The sequence below is a fragment of the Haemorhous mexicanus genome, chromosome 9 (genome assembly GCF_027477595.1).
Source record: "Haemorhous mexicanus isolate bHaeMex1 chromosome 9, bHaeMex1.pri, whole genome shotgun sequence".
Lineage (NCBI taxonomy): Eukaryota > Metazoa > Chordata > Aves > Passeriformes > Fringillidae > Haemorhous > Haemorhous mexicanus.
In genome coordinates, this window is record NC_082349.1 from 28,701,166 (window position 1) to 28,726,287 (window position 25,122).

The 25,122-nt window shown below is 43.7% G+C and overlaps 1 protein-coding gene across 1 annotated transcript; it reads right to left on the reverse strand.

Moving 5' to 3' along the window:
- Positions 1–540: 540 nt before the first annotated feature.
- On the reverse strand, positions 541–24,274 carry NTMT2 (N-terminal Xaa-Pro-Lys N-methyltransferase 2). Its single transcript, XM_059854697.1, has 4 exons — positions 23,996–24,274; positions 14,855–15,030; positions 6,679–6,928; positions 541–3,328 (listed from the first exon to the last, which is right to left on the reverse strand). The coding sequence occupies exons 1-4, from the start codon at positions 24,237–24,239 to the stop codon at positions 3,054–3,056; spliced, it is 945 nt and encodes a 314-aa protein (XP_059710680.1). The 5' UTR covers positions 24,240–24,274; the 3' UTR covers positions 541–3,053.
- Between the last annotated feature and the right edge of the window lie 848 nt (positions 24,275–25,122).

Sequence of the window (25,122 nt, forward strand, 5' to 3'; positions counted from 1 at the left end):
CCTTGAACACCAAAGAAGAACTGATACACAGGTGATTTCTAAGCAAAATCTCCTGTTTGAAATGTGTGATGATGATGATGATGATGATGATGATTATTGAATACTATTGATAAATTGCAGACAGCCCTGAATTTTAAAGCCAAGAATGGCCCTCACCCAAATTAAGGGACATTTCAGGGTGGCCTGTACTAGATGACTGGGAGTTCTGGAATTAAAACATGCCTCAGAAAGGGAGGAAACCAAAATATTTTTCAGTCTGCAGCCTTCTCATGCATTTAAACTCCTGAAGGACTTGTGTTTCTTTACTATTGAGATTCATTATATCACCAAAAGAGCTTTACTATTTTACTGTGGAAGCAACATAGCCATGAAACATTAATTTCCAGGAATGTGGGAACCATGAAATGTGGGTTTTTCTACTAAATTAAGATTTTACTTTTCTCTCTTCTCACATAGTTAAGGGAACCAATTTTCATTCTGTATTCATGTATATGCATTCTGGAAATTCTAATAGGAAAGATACACAAAACACAGGAAGAACATTTTTACATTGAAAAATGTATTTCACTGGTAACCACACCAGCCATTTATATTCCATTTTTCATCCTGAACAACTTGGTATTCCAAATCCACCCTGGAACCACGTCTCTCATGACCAAACTGCACCAACTCAGCTGATATATTGTGTCCTGTAAGATTTGGCAGCTGTTTAGGTTTGTATAAAGTTCTTTATTCCCCCTTTTTGTACAATGCCATTCTCTCACCACTGCAGTGACAGCACCTCAGACCTGCCTGGCACAAGGATCTCCTGCAGTCCCCAGGTGTTCTACACCATGGCAGATGTCTCTGGCTAGAAGGAAAAAAAATGGTGAAGGGCAAATTAATTTGTAAGCTATGTAAAGGAAGATATGTAAATATTCCCATCTTTTTGTTATAGGGCTGATGCCTCTTTCTTGATAAAAGAAATGTTACTTTCTCAGTTTCCATGCAATACCAGCTGATCAGAATGGAAGAATCAGTCAAAACATTCCAGAAGCATCTGTCTTATGGGAGCCATAGGTTTCCAGGCTATAGGAAACACCAGAATATTCACCAAATCACCAGTGTGGTTTTCCTTAATGCTACAATTAGCCATGGAACATTAACAGAAGAGTTACTGGATAAGAGTTGATGGCAGAAAGCCTCCTGCCATAAACTGGTAATTCTCAACATGTGCAAACACATTGCCAGAGAAGATGAGTTATGCAATTAAAATCAAAACTGGAGATTTGTTATCAAAGGACAGCCATGTGTACTAAAATCCAGCTGAGAGGCTCCCTTATCTTGTTATCTTCAGGCTTCTTTTTTAGTTAATCCAACACAGCTGACAATATTTGACACAGCCAATTGTGCCTGCTGTCATGTGAGGGATGTTTTATAGAGCTCCTTTCCCCTAGCACAGAGAGATTTGTCAGAGTGCAACTCTTTACAAAGTCTGAAAAGCTTTGCCAGGATTGCATTTCAGGGGAGCAAGATGTGATAAAAATTCTGACAGAGTCAGAACATTTCTAATGTTATCATTAATTTCTAAAATTTTGAACGAGGCTTACTAACATTTTAAGGGCAAATTAAAAGTTAAAAGTTCAATTCAAAAGAAGCATTTCATTTTGTCTGGATAAAAAAAGTTTAATCAGCTTGGAAAACTGTGGTTGTGTAGCTTTCCCTCATAACAAATTTCAAAATTCCCCCTGCCTTTAGAACGAAGGAGAATTCCAAATTGTGAATTTGTTTGCAAAATGAACTTCTGTCCTCCTACAGCACTTTCTGTGCCTCTGTGAAGAGGACAAGAAGTTTAATGTATAATTTCTCTGAGCCTTAAGGAGATGGGCTGCATGTCTGTACTTTCAAATGCAGGCTTACACAGCTGCTCTTTGAAAATAAATCATTGCTTTTGGGCTACACTAACACTCTCTGCAATTTAGCACAGTTGTTAATTAATACAAGACTGTATTAGTTCTTCTTACAGCCTTGCTATTAAGGTTCCATGAAATCCCATTAGCTCTGCATATGGTGCCAGGCTTGTTCTGAATGTGGGAAAAAAGAAATGTACTGTGGTATGAATAATAAAGAGAGGCTTTCAAGTGGTTTTCACTGTGAACATTCTGAAAAAAAAATTTTAAAAATCCAGAATGTAATATGTGGGGCAAGCTTTTCACAAAATTTCAATGCAAACATGCAGATATTTTCAGCCAAGTTTTCCTCTGGAGTGTGAAATCCCTTATGTGCCACTATTGTTCTACAGCAGGAACATCAGGAAGAGGAAGTAGCTCCTAAAAATGGAAAATTACCCAGGTTGTTTTATTGTCCAAATTGACAGAAATAAAAAAAAACAAACAAACCAACCCAAAACAAACCAACAAAACCACCCAAACAAACAAACAAAAAACCCCAAACTGACAACAACAACCAAAAAATAACACCCCACCAAAAATTCCCAAAAAACCCCAAAAACTACATAGCTGATGCCAACAAAAAGATAAAAGTTTCCTTATATTCTTGGTTTAAGTATTCTAAAGTACAGGTAGAGAGGACAGCCAAAATTTGGATGACATTTTCCAGAAGTTACTTGAATTTCCTGCTTCAGTGATCTGACAGATCCTTCTTAAATTCCAAGAAGACTGAAGTGCCACAGTAAAAACCAGGCTTGTTAACACCTCATACAGAACACCCCAAAATTATTAACTACTACAGAAACTTCAGACCTAATTGTTTTCTATTGGATGAGTATTGTACAGCATTGACTCCTTAACAGAACAGAGATCTTTGACAAGGAGGTCAGGAAAGCTTTTAAAAATGGAAAGAATGATGGAGCAGGCAGGATTTAGGAGCAGAATGATGGAGCAGGCAGGATTTAGGTGCTGACTGTTCCTGGGAGAAGCTTTGTGGTTCCCTCCTGACCCTTTAGAAGCTGCTGCCCTGGAGCAGTGCATGGGTAGGAGGATTCCAGGAGGTGCTTTTCTCCTTCCCAGTCCCCTGGTTATCCATAGCCCAGTCCCTGCAGTCTGACAGGGCAGTCAGGAGTGGCCAGGGCCCTTCTGCATGGCCAGCATCCAGACAGGGACACACTGCTCAGGGAAGCCCTCCTGCCTCTCCTCCCTGAGGATGGTGAGTCCGCTCATCTCGATGAGGCTGTGCAGGATGTTCAGGTCGCGGATCACGCTGCTGTCCAGGCAGTCCAGGGTGCAGCCCTCCCTGGCCACATTGTCCTTCAGAATGATCACTCCGTTGTCCTTCAAGCCACCCTGGCAGCGGATCAGGAACTCCAGGAGATCTTTGTCTGTCAGGTATCCTAGGGGGTGAAAAGATGGTGTCTTGGGTTAGAAATGGGGCTGTGTTCTATTCCCATCCACCAGTTCCACACTCTTGAACACCGGCAGCAGGACGTGCTTGCTGATCCGACCTATCCCAGAGCCACAGTCCAGGGCACGGCTGGTGCCAGCTTTCCCCACCCCCTGGGGGATACAAGGAAATCATTGGAAATCTGAAAAATACCACCTGGAAAAAAAAATCACAGCAACCCTGTGTCTTGGGTTGAAAGATTTAGCTGGGGTGTGTGTTCTGTCACCATCTGTCAGAGCTGGGGCAGTTCTCTGCTGTTCACTGGGCAGTTCTCTTTATCTCTCCCTCAGCCAGTGCTCCCTCCAGGAGATCTCTTCTGTTCATGGGCCATTAATTATTAATTATCTTCTGTCCATGGCCAGTGAGTGTCCCTGCAGGGCTGATCAAATTCCACCATCCCATGGGGAGATGCTCCACCCAGGGGAGGAGCCAAGCATTCCTACCTGGATCCAATCTGACCTGGGAACAGCACAGCAGCCTTTGCCCACTGCATTCCCAGAGGAGCAGCTTTCTCCTGCCCTGCATTCCCAGAGGGAGAGCAGGCCCATCTCCAGCAGCCCTGGAGCTGCAGAGGAAAACTCCCCCATTGTGCAGGATCCCTGCTCCAGCAGAACCACAGCTGGCACTGCAGGAGGGCTGAGCCCCCCTGGGATGGGACTGTGCCACCACCCTGAGCCCCCCTGGGATGGGACTGTGCCACCACCCTGACACACAGGGGGCAGGGCATGGTCTGACCCTGGCAGTGGGGTTTTGTATTACTGCATTGGTTTTAGGTTTTTTTAAATTTTATTTTCTTCCCTAATAAAGAACTGTTATTCCTACTCCCATATCTTTGCCCGAGAGCCCCTTAATTTCAAAATTATAACAATTCAGAGGGAGGGGGTTTACATTTCCCATTTCAGGGGAGGCTCCTGCCTTCCTTAGCAGACACCTGTCTTTCCAAACCAAGACAGATGGAAAATAAATCACTATTAACCATTCAGACATGTCAGAAGGGTGCCTTGATCCGAGTCTCCATGGCCTGTTTACTGCAGGAAATTATTATTCTAGAGTCCTACCAGATTTAACTAGGAAATCTTGGGCAAACAAACGAGATCAACAAATACAAACTCCAATCAATATTTGGGATCCATAGTGGTAGCAGCAACAGATGTGGACAGAAGCCACTGAGGAGAGTGGAGAAAATAGTGGGTGCTGAAGGGTTCTTTAATCTGGTGGTTTAAGTTATAATAAGAATCAGTGGCAGGAGGCTGGAGCCAAACAAATTCATATAGGGAATAAGTGACAACTGTTTAACAGTGTAAGCAATTACCCATTGGAAACTACCAACAGAAGTGGGGTTTACCACCCCTTGAAATCCTCAAACCAAGTGTGGTTGAATCTTTCAAGATACATTTTAATTGAGCACAAGCTATTGGCTTAGCACGGGGGTAAAGGATCTAATAGAGCAGCTTGGGATATAGAGTAGGTCAGACTAGATAATCCCAGTCCTCTCTGTCTTTTACTGCTAAAAAAATCTCTGTAGCTTTGTGTAGCACTGTATTCCTCCATCAAGGGAGTTCTGGATCAAAGATCCAGCAAAGAATGCAATGCCAATTCCACAATGCCAATTAAACTCATGTTATTCCATACCCCGTGGGATTTTTGCAGATATGTATCTATTATAAAATAGTGCTTTCTTTCCAATATGTTATTGAGATTCTGTTTCTTATCCTTCCTTCCCGAAGATCAGGAGTTCTGTTGAGAACAGTGGTGCAGAGCTCAGGGAAGAGCAAAATGAGAACTCTCACATGTGAAATATCTAACATGAATAAACAAGGACAGGTGATCAGAAATTGAATGAAAAACTTGGTAAAAATAATCACCTGTATTTTCTAGTAAAACTATTTAGTTTTCTTGATGGAAGATTTAAACTTTTATAAATGGAAGCTGTCATTTCAAAACCAAATTTTGACATAGCATGTCAAGTTTCTTTAACCACTCCTAACAAAACAAAAAAAATTAAAAAGAAAAAAGCCCCAAAACCTAAAGCTGGATACCTTTCAAGTTGAAGGAAAATGGTAATTTCTATATGGAATGTAAGCTTACACTTTTACTTTTTATACAAAATGACTGCTAGGGTTCACATGCTTATGCTTGCATAAGACAAATCAAGATTTCATTGGCAAGATTCCTTGAAGCTTCTGAACACCTATTTTGGAAATTATTTTTCTCTTTACTTGGCTTTTAGTGTAGTTTCCTAAGAAAATGAGATCTTCAAGTTGTTGCTCTCTAGCAGACAGTCCTGCCCTCACTCCATCAAATTAATTTGTTGGCATATTTGAGCCAAATTCAAGATGGAGGTAGAAGTTTGATTAATGATTAAGATGATTCCATATTTCCTTGACATTGATGGAGAAAAATGATTCTTGTCTGTGTCTATGCTAAGAATATGATATGCTCCCTTAGTTAGGAGCCACATATCTGACCAGCACAGCCTTAGATAGGTCTAAGCTCATTCCTCCTCCTTTGGACTTGGATTTGCTCAAAAGGTGAGGCAGGAGCTACACTTACTGCAATGACTCCTTATTAAAGAAAAGCAAAAATACAAAGCAAAATTATGCTGCTCTAAAGCAATTTGTTCAGACCTCCTCTTGAATAATTCCTTCTTCTCTCTGAAACTGCACCTTGGCCACTTCAGTTCACAGATTAAGAGAAAACCTTATTTTCACTGCACAGAATTTTTTTTGTAAGGTACATAGCCCTCATTTTCTGGCTGCTCTAAATGCTGCAAGGCATTCACTGGGGTGGCTGCAGGAGAAGAAGCAGATGCTTCTTATAGGAAGGGCTGCAGTGGGACATAGCTAAGGGAACCTATGTCTGATAAACATCAGTGCATGTAATAAGACCTGATCTGATTTACAGGTATTGGTGATTCCACTATGGCTTTTTTCCTGATTGTTTCCTGAAATACCTCAAAGCCTGGATAATCAGCAGCTTCAGAAACCACTGTTCACAAGGGTGGTCAGCCCTGTGTATCTCTCTGCACCTAAGAAAGAGCATTTCTGCTCCAGAAAATCCATATGTGGGGCCCCACCCTCAGCTGCCCCTTTGCATGCAAGCAGCTCTCCAGGAACCGGCACATTTCTCCAATACATGACCTGAAAAAACCAACTTGATTTTTACCCAATGTGCATGTGGGGAACTCTCAGAAGTCTCTCATGATGTTTTAGGAAGTAGCCCCAAAGATCTGAGAACCTCTTTGGAGCAGAGGCTGCCTGCTCTGTGAGATGTCGGGCCAGAGGATCACTCAGAACTAACCTGAAACCCACTGAATCCAGATGACGTCGTATCTTCGTGGGGCTGGTGTGAACTCCTGGAGGCTTTTGCAGTAATACATCTCTACTCTGTCCTCCTTGCCCTGCAGGTAGTTTGGGACCTCAGCCAGGAAATTCTCCATCATATCCACCAGTTCCACACTCTTGAACACCGGCAGCAGGACGTGCTTGCTGATCCGACCTATCCCAGAGCCACAGTCCAGGGCACGGCTGGTGCCAGCTTTCCCCACCCCCTGGGGGATACAAGGAAATCATTGGAAATCTGAAAAATACCACCTGGAAAAAAAAATCACAGCAACCCTGTGTCTTGGGTTGAAAGATTTAGCTGGGGTGTGTGTTCTGTCACCATCTGTCAGAGCTGGGGCAGTTCTCTGCTGTTCACTGGGCAGTTTTCTTTATCTCTCCCTCAGCCAGTGCTCCCTCCAGGAGATCTCTTCTGTTCATGGGCCATTAATTATTAATTATCTTCTGTTCATGGGCCATTAATTATTAATTATCTTCTGTCCATGGCCAGTGAGTGTCCCTGCATGGCTGATCAAATTCCACCATCCCATGGGGAGATGCTCCGCCCAGGGGAGGAGCCAAGCATTCCTACCTGGATCCAATCTGCCCTGGGAACAGCACAGCAGCCTTTGCCCACTGCATTCCCAGAGGAGCAGCTTTCTCCTGCCCTGCATTCCCAGAGGGAGAGCAGGCCCATCTCCAGCAGCCCTGGAGCTGCAGAGGAAAACTCCCCCCTTGTGCAGGATCCCTGCTCCAGCAGAACCACAGCTGGCACTGCAGGAGGGCTGAGCCCCCCTGGGATGGGACTGTGCCACCACCCTGAGCCCTCCTGGGATGGGACTGTGCCACCACCCTGAGCCCCCCTGGGATGGGACTGTGCCACCACCCTGAGCCATCCTGGGATGGGACTGTGCCACCACCCTGAGCCCCCCTGGGATGGGACTGTGCCACCACCCTGAGCCCCCCTGGGATGGGACTGTGCCACCACCCTGAGCCCCCCTGGGATGGGACTGTGCCACCACCCTGAGCCCCCCTGGGATGGGACTGTGCCACCACCCTGAGCCCCCTGGGATGGGACTGTGCCACCACCCTGACACACAGGGGGCAGGGCATGGTCTGACTCTGGCAGTGGGGTTTTTTTGTACCATTGCATTTGTATTCTAATTTTCCTAGTAAAGAACTGTTATTCCTACTCCCATATCTTTGCCTGAGAGCCCCTTAATTTCAAAACTATAATAATTTAGAGGGAGGGGGTTTACATTTCCCATTTCAGGGGAGGCTCCTGCCTTCCTCAGCAGACACCTGGCTTTTCAAACCAAGACACCATGTTACCCACTATCTGTCCAGCCAGACTGGTGTCTTCTCTTCTTATCTTTGCAAGGCTGTTGGGAGAATGATAAGAATCAGCACAGATTTGGGTCCCTCTGTCTGAGCTGAGCTAGGCTCTTACATTCCTGGGCTGCTGTTGCTGGGACTTCTCACTGCATTTACAGCTGTACAGGAAGTTTTTGCTTGGTGTAAGAAGAGACAGAGTCTTTCACAAGTTCTTGGCTTTCTCGGAAGATCCACTACTCCCTGTAAAGTCCTTGCAACTTCAAATGTTCACACCTCACAGGGAACTATGTGGCTAGATAAGCCTCATTCTTTGCCCTGCAAAGGCCAATAAAAAAGGAAGCATACACCAAATACTGCATGCAAGCAGTAGCTTCTGCTGCACAGAACTGCTGAGGTGCCCAAGGGCATTTCTACAGGTACACAGAATCCCTGGGATCAAAGTGCAGTCCTCAAAACAAATTGTGTTTGAACAAGGATCTCAGAGTAGTTGGTAACTTATGGCAACTCGAGAAGTTTGGGCTGGAGCATATACAGGATTTCTCTTTTAGGCTTAGAGACAAGAAGGATGATTGACTAGGTTTTGCTTAACTGTTCCTTTTTTCTTCATAAATGTCATCTTTGGACAGAGATCAGACATGAAAAAATGTGGCACAAAGGCTGTGACTATGAGAAAATAATGAAGCGCTGTAAAAGAGGCTTTATAATGAAAGCTGTATTTCACCCCTAAAGCTTCCATTCTAGCTATAAAACAGCCCTTAAGAGCCTGCTGCTGTTCTGTAAAACAGAAATTCTGAGCCTACACATGCACTGACTGTGGGATAGGAGCTCCCCTGGCCAAAGTTATCTGTTAAGCAAACATATTAAAAGCAAATGTAAACACCTTTTCCCTGTCCTCTGGAACTGAGGGTTGAAGTGAAAGCCATGGGCCAAAGTCCCTGCTGCAACTTCACTGCACTCAAAGGAAACAAGCCCAGGAAGAGTCTTGCTCTTCCTGCTTATTGGGAGACCCCCCCCTTTGTAATGAACCCAGCATAAATCATGTAACTCACACTTTTTTGGCCTGGCTTCAGTGGGTAATTCAGTAGATTATTAAGGTCAAAGGACAGCACTGTCAATGACATGACTATGAATAGCCCAGGCCAGCATCTGATTACACACAGTAATTGTAGAAAGAGCACACAAGGGCTCTCTCCAGTCTCCAGGGCTGCTGCTCCCAATTTGTATGCCCAGGAAGATTAATCTCCTGATGCGTGCACGAGTCCACAGACCTTCAACCCTACTGGGCTCTGGAGACTACCTGTTTGTAGTTAGCCAGAAAATGGGAGCCATTCCTCATCCACAGGCTGCACCAGGAACATATCCCACAGCTCTTTTCTTCCAAATGAAATTTATGAGTGCCCTGTTTAGCTTTAGAGAGCAATTTTGGGGTGTGTATGTGTCCTAAAGGACAGTGATTCTGAGTAATGGCAAGCAAGTAGTCAGAGGAGCAGTCAGTCTCAAACTTTGAAGCCTGTTCTGGCTTACAGTTCCTGGTGCTGCTTCAGGTCTTGGAAGCTCCTGCACGTTGCTTTTACTGAGGACCAGACTAAGAGGTAACAAGGAGTTCAGGAAAGGAGAAGGAACTGTGTCTTGGATCTTTACAAGGTGGATTTCCATATTATTGGCTGTCAGGTACATACAGGTCTACACTGATAGGATTAACTAAAAAACTTTGAGAAAGCTGCTGAGAAAACTGGGATGATTTACCAAAACCACCAACAGAATTCAACAAAAAGCCAGGTAATTCCTTCAACATTTGTGTTTCACAGAATCTACAGTCATAGTAGGGACTCAAAGGAGGGAATTCATCATGCAAAGCAGGGAATTCATCACTCAAGGCAGGGAATTCATCTCCCACAACATGTCACAGCAAGGACCTCTGATGACACATCTCTGTGTGCCATCGAGAAGAAGGAAAGGGAACGGTCATGGGAGATGAAGTTGGATCCCACACTTTGCTGAAAAGGAGTGAGAGCTTCCAGCAGTCAGTTGAGAAGCCCTGTGAAACACCACGGCTCCGTTTGTAATGAAAATGTTGACATAATTCCATGTTCAGCTAATATATTTTCAGTTTGGAAGTGCTTAGGGCTTTGACAGAGTATTAACATTTTCTTTGGAAGGCAAACATTTTCCCAAAAGTCTAATTGAGTTGAAAATCAGACTCCTTATTTAAAAAAATGGTATAAGTGAAAACTCCAAGCCAGAACAGGCTTCAAAATTTGAGACTGACTGCTCCTCTGACTACTTGCTTGCCATTACTCAGAATCACTGTCCTTTAGGACACATATACACCCCAAAATTGTTCTCTAAAGCTAAACAGGGCACTCATAAATTTCATTTGGAAGAAAAGAGCTGTGGGATATGTTCCCAGTGCTACTTCAGGTCTTGGAAGAGCAGAAAGGCAGTGAAGCTGTATACAACAAAAAAAAGGAATCAGAGTTCAAGAAATAGATAAAAAATCCCGGTGGTTTTCCTTCTAAATAAACAAAAAAAGAGCATGTTTTCAACAACATCTCTTCTATCAGCCTGATCAAACTGAAGAAAAATCACTTTTCAAGAAGTTTTCACTCAGCAAGTAACCAATCACTCAGGTGAGTTGGGGGCAAGAGGGGCAGAAAGCGTTGAGGGCAGAGAGGGAGCCATAAAGTCAATATAATCTCCATCTGTAATATTTTACACACCTACAGCTCACAACCAAGGCCGAATTAATGCTTCCTTTGTTTTCTTTATTTTCTTTTTTACTCCCTGCCTCTGGATCAGGCCCTTGGGAACACAGTGGCTGTGTGGACACGGAGGCATTAGCAGGCTGCCATAAATATGCAGGGCTGTAGCTGTGCTGATAACCCTGTACCTGAGACAGCCTGGAGCTTGTCTGCAGAGCCCTGCTGGCTCAAGCCATGTTGCTCTTGGTTTGAGTTCTGCCCACACACACATAAAACCTCTTAACTCCAGCACAGTGGCACTTTCAACCCCGCTCGACTCGCCCGCGGAGCTGGAACGTAAGTGAAGCCCTCAGTCCCTTCCTGTAATTCCTTCCATGTGCCCAGGCAAGATGAATTCTTCTCTCCAAAGAAATCTGTAGCTCAGTTTACAGTGGTGCTAGGGATCATGCTAAGAAATGCCATACCTGAAGGAATGCAACATCAGTCATGGAAGGGAAATGTCACTGTGTGGCATTTCCACGCCAGCCAGACTAACTCAGGAGGGGTAATTCGAGTGGAACTGGGCAAGTGTTTGTTTAGGGAGCACCGGTTTTGCCAGAATGCAGAGTTTTAAATGAATAAAACTCTCTGTGAAACTGGTATTTCAAATCTAGAGAATAGATTTTAGCCAAAAAAACCATGGGAAAGAATGTTGAAAATGTCAAAGTACTTTTTTTTTTTCTTTGTAACTTTCAAGGAAAAAAAGAAACCAAACTTGTCAACTTTCATTTCTAAAGAGCATTTTTTATTTTGGAGCTGACTTGAGCTATTGAAAACAAAGGGGAAAGTTTTTCAGAGGGTAAAACAATAAAAAAATTTTTCAGTTAATCTAAAACAAATTTTCCTATTTTCCAATTTTGTTAAAATTCTCTCAAAAAAAGAGAGAGTATATTAGGGTGAAGCAGATTGGTTTTTTTCTATCTTGATCACCTTATGGGTTAAAAAAAAAATTCATAGTGCCATAAACTCGGTAGGACAGCTCATTAGCTTTATGATCAAGTCACTGCTACAGAAAGCCACTAAATATCTGTATCTGGTTGAGCAAGATTCAAATTTCAGTAGTAAAAAAGAAAAATAAACCATATGTACCATAATTAATTGGCTACATCTCAACAGACAACGGGCTTTAACAAACTAAATCAGAATAAGCAAAAGGTGAAGACTCCTTTCTGATCCTTTTTTATTTTTTTCTTTCTTGTTTGATCTGGGCCATTCAGAGTATCCCTTCTATCCCTGGCTAATTATAGGAGTGGGAATTTTGCTCTGGAGTATTTTGTATCTGTCATCACAGCTGATGCATTGGGTATGATTCCCCTTTGGCATGAGAAACTCTGTCACAGACTGTACTTCTTTCCTTTTCGGGTCTCGGAGAGGATAAAGTGTAATAGTGTGACACAAACCTGCTGCAGGAAACTGCATCTGTGTGATGTCTAGGAAGGGTGAAATCTTCCCCTAAGCACACACTTCTGCACCACTTGAATTCCACAAATGTCCTTAAAACAAGACTTAAGTAAAATATAAGGAATGTGCCTCGGCCGCGTTTCAGTTTTCCTTCTGAAAATGCCCTTTTCAGAAATGTCACGTGCCACTTGAAAAATCCTGCACCAGGATTTCTTCTCCTGGGAAGCTGAGAAGCATCAGAGAAAAAGGAAAACAATATTATCTCATTTGCTTCTCCTGTGTTTTGCTGCTTTGGAATGTGGTTGGAGATTGTTTATCCAACATGTGAATTGTTTTGACTTAATGACAAATCATGGTCCAGCTGTGTCAGGACTCTGGAAGGGGTCGTGGGTTTCTCATTATTATCTTCAAGCCTTCTGTCTGTATCCTTTCTCTACTCTTTAGTATAGTTTTAGTACAGCATTCTTTAATATAATATAATACCATAAAATAATAAATTAGCCTTCTAAGAACATGGAGTCAGATTCATCATTTCCTTCCTGCCATGGGGGACTCCAAAAATACCACAGTCATGCAGAAATGTTACATCAGCTTCAGCTCCTCACTGAACCTCCTTTGTATTTTCTCATTTTGTGTTTGTTGACAGCATGATACAGGGAGGCTCTGAGAAGCCTTTTTTGCCTCAGCATTAATACAAATGATTGTTAATACAGAAAAATGCAGCTGTTCACTTGTGTTTTGCTGGCTCAGAGCCCCAAAAGTCTCCCTCTGTCAGGTACAGCAAACTTTGCCATCACTTGCCCTTCACAACTCTGCATGATTTCTATCTGCTGCCAAGCCACACTCATCTCCCACCCCAATCCATTTAAACTGTGCCTTTTTTTTTTTTTCCCATATACAACATCTAATTAACCTATTGAGCTTTCTTCCCACAGTGGATCATTAAGGCTAAAAAGAGGTCATCTGGCTATCCCAAATTTGTACATTTGAGCAGAAAATTAAAGATCTACGGCAGCATTATATAGAACTAGTAATTTTGTCAGCAGGAGAACATCACGAATTTGTTTGTGGATTCCTTAACCTCTAATACTGTTGTTGAGCTGATTTAGTGGGCTCCTTCCCTGGGAAAAGGGAAGGGCAGTCAGAAAACCGTCAGGCCACACTTCTAAAGGTTTTCAGATTTCTAAAGACAGTTGTAGGACTCAACAGGATTTTCAGAAACCTAAGGACCAAAGTGGTACTGCTCTTAAAATCCAACTTGGCATGTCCTTGCAACTCAGGTCAAAGCAGACCTTTCAAGACTTTACAGTCCTTTAGCAATCTGCCTGAAAGGGTGTTCAGTGACAGTGGAATGTTTAAGGAGAAATATTTTGCCTCATGTGTAGACTCTTCTATATAATGTGTAGGAGAAGGTGGGGTTTGTTGCAGCATTCTCAGAAATATCTATAAATAGGCAAACCAAAAACTGGGCATTTAGTCTCAGCTAGTTTCCTAACTGGACTGCAAGAATTTGCACAGACAAATCTGCCACTGAAGCCAACAAGGATTTAATCATGAAAGGTCCCAGTGCTGCATTCAGAATTAATCAAACCCAGGTAAAAGAACTCCTCATTGCAGCTTGGGAGCATTAGAAAAGGATGTAAAAAGGCAAATAATGACGTAGGACCAGGCAAAATGTGTATTTATTGTATTTGCTGGGAATGCCCCGATGAAGGCACGAATGAGGAATCTGACTCCATGTTCTCAGCAGGCTAATTTATTACTTTATGATACTATATTATATTAAAGAATACTATACTATACTAAAGAATACAGAAAAGATACTAAATGCTAAAAAGATAATAATAAAAACTTGTGACTCTACAGAGTCTCGACACAGCTTGGCCCTGATTAACCAATAAGTCAAAACAACTCACAGCAGAATCCAATGAAACAATCACCTGTGGGTAAACAATCTCCAAACACATTCCACGTGAGCAAAACAGAAGAAAAACAAATGAGATAAGAATTGTTTTCCTTTTCTCTGGGGCTTCTCAGCTTCCAGGAGAAAAATCCTGGGCGAAGGGATTTTTTCAGAGAATGTGAACACCACAAGTATTCATGCTGATGAATAACCTGGCAGAACAGGACTAGACCCAACGACAGTGGTGACTGCAAATCAAACGTGACACATGGTGCCATTTAAATCAGGTGTGCCTGGGCCCCAGGCATGTCATTTTTGACACACCACCACTGTCACATTCACATTCTCTGAAAAATCCCTTCACCCAGGATTTTTCTCCTGGGAAGCTGAGAAGCCGCAGAGAAAAAGGAAAACAATTCTTAACTCATTTGCTTCTCCTGTGTTGTGCTCACATGTGAAATGTGTTTGGAGATTGTTTACCCACAGGTGATTGTTTCATTGGATTTTGCTGTGAGTTGTTTTCACTCTTTGGCCAATTGGAGCCAGGCTGTGTCGGGACTCTGGAAAGAGCCACGAGTTTTCATTATTATTTTTTAGCCTTCTGTAAGTATCCTTTCTGTATTCTTTAGGATTCTTTAATATAATATAGTATCATAAAATACTAAATTACCCTTCTGAGAACACGGAGTCAGATTCATCATCCCTTCCTACGTCTGGGGGCAACCTAAATACAATACACCACTGCTCCTTGTAGAAGATGAGATTAAATGACTCACCCCAACAAACTTCCTGAGGAATTCCCGGGAGGATTCCACGTCGGTGTTGGAGAGCTCGATGTAGTCCCCCATCATTCCCTCCTCCGTGGCGGGCACCTCCCGGTAGAAGTGCTTGGCCCTGGCGTAGAACTGCATCTCCCCGTTGATCACTTGGCTTGTCAGAGCATAAAGTTTCACTGCAAGCAGTGAAAACATCATTATAAATCACCATTTTATTGTTAGTGACAGATATTTCTGCCTTAGCTAATTGCTCCATGTGGTAGTGGAGCAGTGGGCCCAAGGCTTACAAAGTGAATCCTGACCCAAGCCCACAGGAGCCATGAGGGAGCTGACAGCTCTTTGTGAGAACAGAGCTCTGCAGCAGTGAAAAACAATTTGTTTTTCCTGAGAAAGAGCTCCAAGACTGTGATAAACACTAGCCACCTGTATAAACTGTTTTTTATACTGTTAGATAGAGAAATGAGAGCTATCTCTCACAAACAACCCTTCCTACATGAACACACATGGGCTTTGAGTGACCAATAAATACAGGGTAACAACTTGTTACTGACCTATCTAATAGGGGATAGACAGGAGATGTTCTTAAAAAACCCTACAAAAGGGTTTAATAAAATAAACCGGGTTGGAACCTTTCTTTTTGCACCATAAAACGTGTCCTGCATCCTTCTTTATCGAGCACCACAGCGACACTCCAGAGGCACAATGATGAATGTTGGATTTTACCCTTTTCTGACCCACAGACGGGGCAGCTGAGAGGCATTTTAAAAACTTATATTCCATTTTCAATCTCATGAGAAGGGTGAGACCATACAGATGTTATAATTCACGCCATCACAATCAAAAGCCAATTATTTCTTAATTACAATGCATTATAAGTGTTTTTTGGTCTATCAGTTTTTGCCACACCATGCTGTAAATACATTAAAGCCAATCATCTAAAATTACCCCTCGTGGGTCGTACTACAATGCATCTTCCATAGTTCTATTTCTCAAAAATATCCAGTCTTATTTACAAAACCATCCTTTGAAACTTGTTTCTAGTTCCATTTCTCTCTCAGCAATGTCTGTCCTATCCCATGGCATTTCTAAATCAGCATTTCTCACCTCAAGGTTTGCACATAGATGCACACTCTGTGAGCCTTCTGTCAGGCTTTGAGAATTTTCTATAAATCCATTTCCCTGTAAACTTAAGTGGAGCCTTCAAAACACCAAATCCATTTCTAAAGCAACGGTGGAAGGAAAGGCATTGGATTGAATCCTACAGGACCTTGCAGGGATCCAGCCCTCATGAAAATTCACTGCTTTCCAGGTTCAGAAGTTTCAATCATCACACTGTGTTTTCATGTCAGTGAAAAATCACTTCATGTTTGAAGTGGACATGCTTGCCAAGGACATCAAGTGGTCTGATTTTTCCTGGAAAAGCTGTGGGCAGCATTTACTACTGTGCAGGGTCATCATTTCTGCTCTCACTGACCTAACTGCAGTGCAGATTTCCAGATATGCTTTCCAGCTATTGACAGCTGCACAGAGAGTGCCCAAGGAAGAGAGGGGATGAATGAGGCACTTGCTCTGGTTTATTTTTAGTGGTACTGTAGGGTCTGTGGCAGTGCAAGTAAGCTGAACCAAGGAGCAGATGGTAGTCTCAGACCTAAATGAGTACACAGGGGGGACACAATTTAGAAGAGACAGTCCTAAATTTTCATCTGGCACAGGTCAAGGAGCAAGGTAATCAGTGAGTGATATACTGAAAGGTTCCTGTGTGCCAGAGGCTTGGATGTTTCCTTCCATGGCTTGACTACGTTGCTGGTAACATACAGCAATCAATATTTTGAAGCTGTTTTATTAAAACCTGTGAGTTTTGCTGGATAAAGGGCTATTTTGCCCTGTTCTTTACAAACTGAGGTCTATCCTCCACAGCCTGGGTTTTTCTGTACTGGATGTGCATCAGCATATCAAAAGTATGGATTCAAAGCTCAGAAGTTTGGATTGAGGCAGGCTGTAAGTTTTGCTTGCAAATCATCACCTCTGACTGTCTTGTGTGTGCACACAACTGCCCAGGCATTCTCCTGTGTGTGTGACAGACCCTCCACCAAAAACACAGCTCCAAGACAGTGAAAACCAAGCAATGGGGAGGGACAGAGTCCCACTGGGAAGAAGCCTTTGCAAGCACCACCTTGCAGTGTGAGACCAGCTCTGCTGCAGCTTCCCAGCACTCCCAGGGAACTGGAAATGCTCCAGCAGCAAACACCTTCTGAGCTCATGGCAAGAGAGGGAGGGAGAACTTCCTGCCAGCTGCACAGAAGGACCAGGCAGCAGTTCTTTGTCCCTGCATCTTCAAACTTCCATGGGAGCACTGCCAGCTGCTGTGGGAAGGGGCTGAAGAGGCTTGTGCAGGCCAGGGAACAGGAATTATGCCCTCCACACAGAGGAGGAGAGCAAGGCCAGAGGCCCTGAATATAAGCCTGGAATGTGTTTAATTGAGGGCACACAAGCTCAGCGGGGAATGATAAGTGTGTGCCTGCCCATCCTCAGCAGGAGAGTGACATTTTGGAGGCAAATGAGGGGGGGACAAAGGAAGTAGGATAGGGAATAATTACCACCAAGGACCACTCAGAACAGAATAGTGCTATTGGGTTACATATAAGCAGCATGCCCAGCATATCCCTCATCCAACAAAAGCAGCATTACCAGCCCCTCTTGTCATCACCTGCTTAAGTCAACTGCTGAACGGATACTATTAAAGCTTTAATCCATTACACATTTATGTTATGCCTGAGAAATTTATACCACAAGAAGCACTGAGCCCAGCAAGGGTCAAACCTGGGAGTTTTACACACTCCACTGATTATATTCACATACTCAGAAGAAACCATTTAGCTGAAGAAATTAATATGAAGGGGGCAGCAGCCAATCCCCAGAACAACTTGGCCAGGTTGGCTCCCAGAGCCTGGGAAAAAGACTCCATCCGTGGCTGGGATTTTCCCAGTAAGGATTCTCTGTCCTTATCCAGAAGTGGCACCATCTTGTCTGCTCTGTGGCTGCTTTTGCTCTGTATCAGAGGTCAGCCTGTGTGCTGAACAGAACTGGATCCCTGTATGCTGGCTTTGTGAGATCTTCCATATAAGAATCCAGTGATGATTCCAGGGGCTGTTCCATGGACCTGTCAAGGGACAGTGATTTATCCCATTTTGCTAGATTGAAAGGAAAGGCATTTACAGGCTGTCTGCACACCAGGACAGCATGAGCAACAAATATTTAGAGTCCTTCTACTCAAAACACGAGCCTGACCTGCAGCAACACATGGGGACGATATGGTGTTCAGGATATCAGATCTGGAGTGTCTGCTCTCACATTTCTCACTCAGAACCAATATCAGGCTTGCAGAATTCCTGCCAGGACTTGCATGCACACACCAGCTGACTGCAGCTCCTCCTGGGCCATCTGGGGCCCCAGAGCCCTGCCCTACGTGCTAGCATCCGAAACCAGCTCTGGGTGAGCATCCACAGGGGCTTCTCCATGCATTAAACTGTGCAAAGATGTTTTTATGCATGTCTCCCACCCCAGGGCGTGCAAGGACACAGGCCAGTGCAAAGAGGGGCACTGAACCCCAAGTTTTCACCCATGGACCCACAGCCTCACTTGTACAGTGTGAGATCCATAGAGGTGATTTCCACCTCTTGCTCCTTCAGTGCCGCTCCTCCCTCTCAGGAATTTGCAGCACTGCCAACTCTCCCAATGCACAACCCAGTTTTCCAGACACAGCCAATCAACCTCACCTCTGATCTGCCTTGCAGCTGTGCCTGGCATGCAGACTCCAGCAGCACCACAGGGAGGAGGGGGTTTGCCAGCTTACAGGAATCTACCCCAAAAGAGAAGTGCCACATGTCCTTGGTGGCTGTCAGGGTTGCAGCAGTGCCTCTCCCTCATCACAGGGCCTGTCTAGCCAGAGGCATCTCCCTTTCCATGACCCGTGTGGGACTGCCTCATGCATCAGGAAATTAAATACTTGTGAGGCCTGCTATGGGTACACAGGCTGCCTTCAACAAATTCCATAAAGTAGGGCATGAGCAGGATAGAACAATGCAGGCTGCAACTTCCTCAGACATCACAGGGCAGGCAGCTGGCTAACATATGAGGTTCTCAGTGTTAAGGCAGGTAACTTGTAAGATTTAAAGTCAGAAATGTGTTTCCAGTAAAGAAGAAACTTTTTCAAGGCACACTTGTCCCTCAGCTGAATCTGCTGGCAAGTCCACAAGCGAAGATGGTTGAAGCAAACCCACTGCTCAGGCAGGCTGAGGGCACCAAGGGCTCCCTAAAGGTCACTCCAGTCATGAGACATCAATAATTCTCAGTCACTGCAAATGCAGTCTGGATGCAGAGTGGTGATCTACAGCTGAATGCCAGCCAATGTGGACTAGACAGACACTATCCACCTGAGCCTTTTGCCCTGCAAAGTTCAAAACATTACCTCTCATATTTTCTTATGGATCAGTTAAAAATGTTGTTTTCCAGTGCATTTGGTCTAAATCTCTAAAGAAATGGACCACATAAGACCAAGTGCAATCCCAACCTGCAGTATGCTGACTTACAGTTCTTGACTTCAGGGTTTCCTCAACTAAATTTCCCTGGCAGAAGTAAATGTTGCAAGTAATTTTTTTGGAAGTTTTTATTTGTGAACATTATTTTGTGGCTCCAATTGCTTTCTGCAAGATACTGAAATAATTCCAGCTTGGCTGAGTGCTCCCTTTTAAATGCAACATCTGCTTTGTGCATCAGTTGAAAAAGTTATCTGTGTGCACGGTAGAATCCACCTCTCTGCTGTGGTCTGAGTACCATGTAAATTCTGTTTTATAGAGGATGAATATCATGCCCCCCCCCAAAGCAGATTTTACTTTTAGCCACGTGCCTCACACAAAGGAATTTTTGTCTCCAGGGGTGGATCTTCTCAGTTTCCCACTGCAGATCTCAGCCCACTGGCACCCAGTCCCACAGCCCGTGTAAACATGTGCATCATTTCCAGCATCTGAGTAGCTCCAATAATGTCCACTGGGCTTAAGGGCTCTCACACACATTTAAGTACATTGTTGGATCAGGGCCTGAAGTTACTCATGTCTTTTATTTATAAATGTTAGCCTGGTCTGTAAAAGTGACATGTTTCTCTTAACAGGCTGTGATACCAGATATGCTCAGCTCCTAAGTAAACACTCCCAGAAGAGCTCCACCACTGAACCCAGCAATGGAGTGGGGGGAGAATGGAGTTAGCAGAGTTTGGAGGAAGCTTTGGACCTTGCTGACCCTGGGCAGCAGTGCAGGATTCAGTGTGAGGTTTGGTTTCAGTGTTATTACTCGTAAGTCAGGTTAAGCACATGCTCAACTTCCCTGCTAGGTCACAGTGTTGATCTAGTCCTTTGACACTGTTTACACAGAGATTCTGGCTCTAGTCTTGAAGCTTGAGAAGCTCAGCTCATTTCTGCTCAGGTCCACTCTGAACTGAGCTGGAAACTGTCATTATGCAGAGATGTTCAGATGTGCCACATTCTGTTCTCTCCTGCATCACAGAGAGCACTGGATCACGGGATAGTCCAAGTTGAAAGAGACCTAAGGAAGTCTCTGGTCCAAACTGCTGCTCAAAGCAGGGACAGACATGATGCCAGATGAGGTTCAGCAGGGTTTAGACAATTGGGTTTAGAAAGCCTCCAGTGATGGAGAATTGCACAGCTTCCCTGAGCAACTTGTTCCAATGCCTGATTGTTCTCACATAAAAAGATTTTTTTCCTTATAGCCAGTCTGGACAACTTTTGACTCATGGCCACCAGCCCTTGTCTTCATTCTGCACACAACTGTGCAGATCTTAGCTCCATCTTATTCGTGACCTTCCTGTAGGCACTAGCAGGATGATATAGTTGGTCTCTTTTCTGGCTGAATGTGCCCCATTCCCTTTGTCTGTCTTCTCAGGGCATGTGCTCCAGTTCCCTCACCACAGTGAGGGTCTTCCAACTCATTCCATGTCATTTCCTGCACCAGCAGCTCAAGACTCTGCACATAGGGGTCTAAAGACTGCTGCAGAAAAGGGGATCATCACTTCTTCAATCAACTAGCCATGCTTCTGTTAATTCATCCTGGGATTCTGTTGGCTGCCAGGACATTCAGCTGCTGCCTACCAAAACCCCACCAGGAGGAACTCCCTGGGCAGTCTGTGGTGTTGCTGCCCAGGGTTTTTCCTATCCAGGTACATGACTTGGCTTTTTGTTTGGAATTTCAGTGGGTTTGAACGGCACTAGGCTGCTACTGTCTCTTTCCTCCAACCTGTTTAGGTGCCTCTGGATGGCAGTCCTGACTTAGCGCTTGTGGGCAAGTCCTGGCAGTTGGCTGCAGTCTCTGGATGTGAAGATAAAACAGTCCTTCAGGTCCTCCAGATTGCTGATGAAGATGGCAGGGGGGTTGAAACCAGATGAACTTTAAGGTCCCTTCCAGCCCAAATCATTCCATGGTTCTAAACAGGTCCCAGACAGTAGGATTCTACTGAGTTCAAGGTTTGACCACAACTCTCTGAGACAATCACCCAAACATTTTTTACCCACCTGACTGTCCCCCTATCCAGACCTTGCCATCATAGCAGGATGTGGATTTCCCTGGATGTGTACTCACAGCACATGAACCACTCCACCTGTGTGGTGGTACCAGTTGTGGGTGTCTCTGGGTCTGGGTTGAAGGCAATTGAGACAGTAGTTCATGTTCTGACTCAAGTGTTTATTATTTCTTATCAGTAAAACAGTCTCACTACTGTGGGTTCTGCAGCTTTTCATCAGAAGGCACAAAATGGCCAACAATCTCTTGGTACAAGGACTTTTAAGGCTAAACTATCCAATTAAGAACTGACACCTGGATTATTTTCCCTTTTAACCCAACAACTGATCCCAAAGAGCCCCAATGGGGACTTTTCTGCCCAATAACAAAATGCCACCCAAACCCATGGAGAAGGAGGAAGAAGAAGCATGAAGAAGAAACCCAGGACAACACCCTGTGCTCCCCATCTTGCTTCCATCCACAACACACTAAAAATCCCAAACCCTCAATTTCTCACTCAGTGACACACCCACACTGCTCCCTATAATCTATTTCACACTTTTGTGGATTCCAGCCTATCTTGAGGTCTGGGAAATTTTCTACATGAGTGAGGGTCAAAGTCAGTGCTCCCTTGGGAGTCAGGGCACCCCAGAGCAGACAGAGAAATATTCCCAGTGCCCTGGGTTCCCACACACCTGTCCTCATGCCCACTTTACTTCAGGGCAATAACCAGGGAGTCACACACATGCTGCATATTCACCTGAAGGCTGGGTTCACAGTGCATTAGTCAAAGTAATTTGGATAGGCTGGAATAGGCTAGTAAGATCATTAGGTAAGTTGGAATGAGTCAGGTCATGAAAAGCCTGGCAGAGGGGACCTTTGGTCTGATAGGAACATCTTCCAAAGCCTGTTGGCCAGGAATGGAAATTCAATAAAATTCAGACAAGAAATAAGTATAGTTTTATGAGTGAAGCAATCAGGCCTGGAAGCAGCTGAGTGGTGCTTGATGGGTTCTCAGCCATTTGAAACACTTAAACCAAGGTATTTCTGTGTTCATAAATAAATTCTGTGTTCTATGACCCAGACAAGTTACAAGCATGATGCCAGAATTTTTACACTCAATTCTAAGTTAGATGCTCATAGTGGTACCTTCTAACCTTAAAATGATGCAGTGGTACTTACACTAACACTGTAGGAAATCCTGCTCAGTTTCTAATAAGTTGTGTTTATTTTCAAAACAAATGAAAGAATAACATTTTCATCGACTTCATGAGATTCCATCAACCTGTAATGGATTTCCCTTCCTTTCCATCTTTCCTTCCTTTCCATTGTTCACAGCTACCTACCACTATGGATAGGAGTATTTATCTTCCATGTTTCATTTTAAATAGCTGCAGATATTGCTGCATTAAAAATACTAAGATAATAAATACATTTTATATATATATATATATATATATATATATATATGTATATATATATATATGTATGTGTATATATATGTGTTTATTAATAAATATAGTATATCTATATTATAATAATAATACTAAATTGCACATTAAAAATACTAAGATAACATGGAAATGTTTTTTCTCTTTACAGGATTAATGAATTCTACCCTCTTGAGCAGAGTTATCACTGGCATCTGTAGAGTACCAGAAATAGGTAAGGTATTCCTTTTGCCTAAATGGATCATTTAATTAGAAAGGAACCCCCAAGAATTCACTTATACAGATTGCACAGGCTCATCCATCCCATCTTAAAATTCCTACAGGTCTGACATTGAGTGTAGGCTGAACAATTCTGCTTAAAACAGAACATGCTAATGTAATACAGACTCAACTCATAACTACTTTTTAGCTTTATTCTCACAGGGAACTTTTGTTTCTTATTCAGAGTCAAATTTGCATAAGAAATGAAGATTTATTTTCTACATCTTAAAAAAAAACAAAACCAAAAAACCCACCAAACCCTCTTGGCATTCTGTACCAGAGGCTGTCATTGAAATTTGTCTATAATCAAATTTTTGGAAGCATTTTCCTCCCAGAGAGCAAACAGTAGGTTAGACAATCTGCTGCAGAGATCTGCGTAACCAAGACTCTTGAAAAAAAATTGAAATCACCACCTTTCAAGCACGTGTCCAAATCAATGCAAACACCAGAGCTAAGGACACCTAGAATGACAACAAAACAGGTATCAGGCACTAGAAAGAACCACCTGCCGGCTCTGCTACTCTTGCATTTGTCCTTCCAAGCTCCAAACAGGTCAAAGCATGTTTTACTCAAATGATGCAAAAATAGGAACGATCAGCCAGAAACCAAACTTCTCCTTCACTCTTGCAAGTCTTTCCCTCGCCCTCCTCTAAAAATCTGTGGAGTATTTAGGTGAAACAACAGACTGCTGGATTAGAGGGAGTTGGGAGACACAGTTCCAAACTCTTTAGTGAGCACTGCAGTCTCTTGAGCTGCGTTTCTCAAAACTACTCCTCCTCCTCACTGCCAGTAACCATCTCCACATCTGACATAATCCACCTTTCCAGAGCACACACAGACACTCCTGCCCACAGCTACTCACCCAGGGGGAGCTTTTCCAGCAGGTAGAGGTAGCACTTGAAGAAGTCGTTCTGGATTGCCTTGTGCAGGACAAAGGACATGCTGTGCCGACAGAGTTCCTCATCCGTCTTGTGCCAGCGCGACTTAAAGGCCAAATGTGCTGCTTTATAGGCCATGATGAAGATTTTTTTGGGGAGAATGGACAGCTGTTGTGGCTGGTGTTCCCTGGAGGACCTGTCCTTCCACGGGGGCAGAGGCAGAGTCATTTAAATTGTGGCAATGTGCTGTCATTCTATATCGGGGTGGGAGGCAGGGGGCGGAGGCGGGTGAGAGGGGAGTGAGAAATGCTGGCTCTTGGCACTGGCTCACAGTTATCCCTGGAGTGTTGCCCTCTGAAACAAGCAGGTGCTGGAAAGTGGGGGGAAAAAAAAAAAAAATCCACCAGGAAATTGCTTTGCCAATGTTGAAGTGTATCCACTCCAAAAAGGAGTGGCTTTAATTCAATTGTACTTTTCCTAATCTATTCAGCTTTCACTCCAAAAGAACTCAGATATTATCCAGAATCTCCCTCTTACATTTTGCAGGGTGATTTTGTTTCTGTGTCTCTCCCTCCCTATTGGTTCTTCAGTGCAGGGCACTCAAGAGGAAGGCCAGAAGACAGAACATGGATGTGAGGATTAGGACTCTACGCAAAATATGAGTCTTAATAAGCTGTGATTCCAGCAAACAAAGGTTTCCCCTTTTCAAGTTGTTTGTTCCAGGATGCTGCACTGTAGAAACACAGTCAGGAAATTGAATGTTCTCAATACAAATGGGCTGCCCTACATCCCCAGCAGCACTGCAACCTCCTCCTGACAAATACCTGACCAAGTTTTTAAGAGCAGCACAAAGGTGACCGAGCCTTCACAAAGCAAAATAAATCTTATTTGGAAAAATATACTTGATTTTCTTTTAAGCAGGATCAGTTCCCTATTCCCATATCAGCTCACAGCTGATATGTGGGAATTTGTCACTTGCCACAGGCTGGGGGCTGGAACAGCCACCTGGGATGGCAGTGGCTGTATCCATAATGCAGATCTCCCTGCTCCGTCCTGTCAGAGAGGTGTGCTGCAGGGTGTTGGAACCCCTGGCTGCTGAGAATTTGAGACT